The sequence below is a fragment of the Rhipicephalus microplus genome, chromosome 1, assembly GCF_043290135.1.
Source record: "Rhipicephalus microplus isolate Deutch F79 chromosome 1, USDA_Rmic, whole genome shotgun sequence".
Lineage (NCBI taxonomy): Eukaryota > Metazoa > Arthropoda > Arachnida > Ixodida > Ixodidae > Rhipicephalus > Rhipicephalus microplus.
The window spans coordinates 252438223-252443538 of NC_134700.1; the positions used below are offsets into that span (position 1 = coordinate 252438223).

General features: G+C 46.0%; 1 protein-coding gene across 1 annotated transcript in view; it reads left to right on the forward strand.

Annotated features, from left to right (window-relative positions):
* The first annotated feature begins 875 nt into the window (after positions 1-875).
* LOC119164498 (high affinity cAMP-specific and IBMX-insensitive 3',5'-cyclic phosphodiesterase 8B) overlaps positions 876-5316 on the forward strand; it is a 53300-nt gene continuing 48859 nt past the window's right edge. The window contains exon 1 of the mRNA XM_075868450.1: positions 876-956. Coding sequence (XP_075724565.1) covers positions 876-956 — 81 coding nt within the window. The remainder of the gene's footprint in view (positions 957-5316) is intronic.

The window sequence follows — 5316 nt, forward strand, 5'->3', positions numbered from 1 at the left end:
TCATGATAAGAGTCTAATATTTTAAGGCTGAAACAGGTCAGGAACTCGAAAGCAGCAAAAAAAAAGTGATCATTTTAGCATAACAATAGTGAGGTGAGGATGTTGGCCCATATGTATGGTTCACACCTACTTTGGAGGATTGGCGAAGAAACGCATGATTCAGATAGAAGGGACTACATACTAATTGTATATCTAAATAATTATAAAATCGTTAGAGAAAACAATTCTACTAATAAAATCACCCGAAAAGAGGCGAAGAAGAAAGCGTCACGAAACCCACGCTTTCCACAGCTAAATTTATATTTGCACAGAGCTGGTCCGGTAGTCTCCGCTCATTGTCCTGTTTGTGGAGTAAATGAGTCGACTGAACGTTACCTCATTTATTGTAAGAGATTCTCTGCCTTACGTAAAAATACTTTAGGTGCCGTTTGCCACCTTCTCAGATTTGATTTAAATGTTTAAAATGTGCTTTCTTTCGGGGCTTTGTCTCTAGGCCACACTGACTGGAGGATGTTTGACGCTTGCAGGAGTTCGTCAAAAGCTCAAAGAGGTTCAAGTGTTCACATCATTGTTCGGTAGATTTTGAAATTTCCAAATTCATATTAAATCAAATACGACGCTTTATTGCATTACACTACAGATTATTTACAATTCAACCACCAAATTCGTCTTGTTGCATCTTTCTTTTATTTCTCGTAAACAGATTAATTTTAACCTGTTATAAGAAAGAAGTTTATGAAAACTAGCCGGTTCTTGGCCAATCCGCCAGCGTGAGTATGCGCCACATCGTCAAGGACCTTGACTTGACTTGACTTCTGCGCTCGCGGCGATGTAGAAGAAGAAAGAAGCTCCCAGCAGTCGGTCGTGCGGCTGCCATGGCACCTCCCAACGCCGGGATGACGCTTCACGATGCCGACAAGAAATACGACATCGCCCGCACACACCTTACGTTTCGGGTGAGCCGCCTTTCTCTCGTTCCGCCACTGCAACCGTGAGTTCGAGAGTGCCTGTCTCGACACTTGCGGTATTACCAACATATCGATAACACAATATTCTTTTTGCTGTTTCCATTTGAATACATAATACGCTAAAGTGGATTCGAACCAGAGAAGCCCGTCACAATATTAGCCAAACTCAACATCGAGATTCAACATTAACATTGGTACTAAGTGCGAACCAAGACGAGGGACAAAAGTTACCAAGACGCAGTGCTCTGTGTCTCTCTCTCGCCTCGTGTTTGCTTTACCGTAGAATGATTGATCGCAGTTCTCTTCATATTCAGCACTAAAATACACCAAGATAACGAAACAGTAATGAATAAGGCACAAATAAAAAATTGGCAGATCCTACGTACAGTGGGAATCGATGATAGGCGAAGCACAAATGAGGAAGGTTGATATGTCACTTTAAAATCAGCACAACTTAACGAGGTGGAGGCATATTATGCCGTACATGACATCCGTTTCATGTTTACCTTCGTCATCTATTTACGTCACGTGATACGAAATTTTGTATATGTGGAGCTACTTCGTCGTCCACTGACGCCACGTAACACCAAATTTGGTATATGTGGAGCTTGCGAAATGGCCGCAAGCGCATCGTAAAGGGCCCGATATACTACAACGTAACGTTGACACGCGCTAACGCTGGGCACAGCGACGCTACTTAAGCAAAACGCGAGCACTCTATAATCTGACGCCACGAGACACTGAATGTGCTCCTCAGGAAAGTTATCAAGAAGGTCTTGGGCCTACCCATACATACCAGCACCGAGCGTCTGCTTGAGCTTGGCATACACAACACGCTCGAAGAAATAGCAGAAGCCCAAGAGAGAGCACAGTTTGCAAGGTTATCTACTACAAGGTCGGGGAGAATGATCCTGCAGGAGCTGGGCCAAAACCCAATAGCAATCAGACGCAATTACAATGATATCCCTGACAACATCAGGGAGACTATCACGGTATCTCCTATACCGAGAAACATGCATCCAGAACACAACGTCGGAAGAAGAGTAGCGAGGGCCAGGACTATACTTGGTCAAGTCTCAAACGAGGAACGAGGGGTCGTATTTGTTGACGCGGCTTCCTACGCCAATGGGAAAGCGTTTGTGGCAGTGGCAGTCGATGGGGCTGGCCATGTCGTCAACTCAGCGACGGTCAGGACAAAAGACCCAATCATTGCGGAACAAGTGGCCATCGCCTTAGCACTCAAGGTGGATAACATTGAAGTGGTCTACAGTGATTCCATGGCAGCACTACGTGCGTTCGCCAAGGGGACAGTCTGTGAACAAACGCTGAAAATACTGCAAGGCAAGAACATAACACATCATCTGCTGAGTTGGTTCCCAGCTCACCTTGGACAAATCAACGATTCCCCTCCCAATCTCAACGAAGCAGCACACGAGGCGGCGCGAGAACTCTCCAACCGCGCCTCCCCGGGGATGCGTTCTACCGGTGAAGGGGATAACCGGGAAATTCTTACAACATATAACGAGCTCACTAAACATTTCTACCTGTCTAGAAGGATTTTCCCTCCACCTCACAAAAATCTAACCCGGCCCCAAGCACTTACATTAAGGCTTTTGCAAACGCGGATGTACCCTACTTTGAAAATGTTACACATCATGTACCCTGACCTATACCCAAGTAATCTTTGTCCACATTGTGGGAAAATAGCTTCATTAGAACACATGCTCTTGCAGTGCACCAAATTCGCTCATTTATCGCACATCACCTCTGCCAGATGGGAGGCGGCAATCCGCAGCTCGTCCTTGGCAGATCAGCTCTGGGCTGTCCACCAAGCCCGCGAGGCGGCTGAGGAGCTTGGCATCTCAGTCCCCACGTGGGAGCTGCCCGCAACACAGTGATCTGTGTTTTGGAGGACCAAATAAAAGTTTATCCAATCCAATCCAATCCAATCTGACGCCAGGCACGACCAGCGTCCGTCAGCGTGGCCCGACGGCAAACGGCGCGAAATGCGACATACTGCATTTCACGCCGATGCATTACCCAGACAGCACTGCGTCTGCCTCTTTTCGTGACGGAGGGATGCCAGACGCGCTGAAACACGCACGCGTCAAAGCAACGCAGTGCGGCGCGCGCATGCGAGTATATGGCACGACCGGCGCCTGGCGTGGCAACGTGACGCGACGAAACGAACGACAGCTTGCACGCCCGCCGGGTGACGACGAAATGTGTTGGCGCCTTTACTGTGGCATGAAATCATGTTCTCACATCATCCGCATCTGATGATTATCATTTTTGCACCAGTCACATACCTTCGTCATCCATTGGCGTCACGTAATACCAAATTTGGTACATGTGAAGCTAGCGAAACGGCCACTAGCGCATCATGAGCGCAGCATGTAGTCATGTTGTTACATGACACGCATCTCATGTTTTATTATGTTTGCAGCAGTATCATACCTTCGTCATCCAATGACGTCTCGTAATACCAAATTCGGTATAAGCGAAGCTAGCGAAATGGCCACCAGCGCATCATGAGCGTGGCATGTAGCCATTATTTTGATGTTAGGGTTTGTCGCTTTTGTTCGCCATGCAGTCATGTCATACCATACCAGTTTTGCAACATATGTAAATGAAACCACCGCAAGAGCAGCAAGACCATGACATGCAAATCATGACATTTATGACATACATGTCATGATTTTCATGTTATGGCTAGTCAGTTATGTTTGTCATACAGTCATATTACATCATACCAAGTTTGGTATCGATACCGTTATTTAAACGGCCAGGAGAGCCAAATGTCGCAGGCGGCTAGATAGATAGATAGATAGATAGATAGATAGATAGATAGATAGATAGATAGATGGATAGATTAATAGATGGATAGATAGATAGATAGATACGCTCAAAGCTGCCGAAGTTCGCTAATAAACGCTTTGCACTTAAAAACCAATCAATATAATGAAGCACGTGCCTGTTTTGAAACAATTAAGCATTGTTAGGCTCGGGTTATTCTATAATTTCGCTTGCCTTCCATTGCGCTGATTGGTGAACGCGCTTGCACAAGCTGGAATATCACCTATAGCCTGTTGCTTCATAGTTGTGTTCTCCTCCTTCATGTCTCTTCGGTGAAGGAGTAAGGGCATGTACTGCACTGCGTTACCATGTGACACCTGCTCCTGAAAGCAAGTTGCATATCCGACTGTGATAGTTAGTAGCATTGGCGAACAGTCGGAGATTTTATCGACGCTCCTGCGAGCTTTCGAAACCTACAGGCTATGCTCGCAGCCAACTGTTCTTCGCAACAAAGCGAAGGCTACGGTGACAAATAACCCAGATGGTAACACTGATAGTTACAAACCTGGAAGTGTGTCCGGAGTGGCTACTTACTGAGAACATAAACATAACTTTGTTTTCGACAAGAAACTACTTGAAAAAGAATGCAGCACACATGACTGAGACGATAAAATAAAGTCGATGCTAGTGAAAGGCGAACTTTCATATGTTATAAAGAAAAATATGCAGTGTGCCGTAAATCGGGAAAATGATCACAGGTTTTGCTATTTCGAACAACATGCAGACTACAGACATGAACACTACAGCCCAAAGGAATGTACGCTGCGATGCTTTATTCGGCACGATCGCACTTGAAGACTGGACAAATTCTTTAAATGACAACAAAATTAGCCCATAACAAAATTAGCCTTTTCACTAGTACGGTCCATGCAAAGGGATGATCGTGCCCCCGAAAAAAAAAAAAAGCCAGATCCCATGCACTGCAGTAATCCATAGAGAGCGAAACGACCAACGAGGCGCAGTATACACAGCATTGCTTCGCTTCGAGACAAATCAAGACATTCATGTTTTCAAGTGAAAGCCTTAGACGCACCCCACGAAACGCGAAAATTGACCGTTGGCGGCATCAATACAGGTGACGCAACAAATTATCAAGCTATGACGTGAGAGGCGCGTCACCACCACAAATTGCCAGATTATGCGACTTCACCTTGACGTGACGCCATCATAATGACGTGATCACATCGTACTGTCACTTCTTCGAAGATGCTCCCATCACGGAGGCAGTGCAAGGCCAGATGAGGTGCAGAAATCTTGCAATGCCTCCAATCCCGGAGGCAATGCAGAGCTACGTTAGGTGCAATGGGTTTGCGGAAGGGGTCGGGGGAAGATCAATACATCCACTGAGAAGGCAAAAAGATGTGGCTTTTGCCTTTGAGTGGTCTTCGGCGAATGCGTGAGAGACCTTGACGGTTTTATGATATCCACTATGGCCTGCCTTTCATGCATGCATGAAAGGCAGTCGCGCCTAATATCAGTTGCAACACGCTCG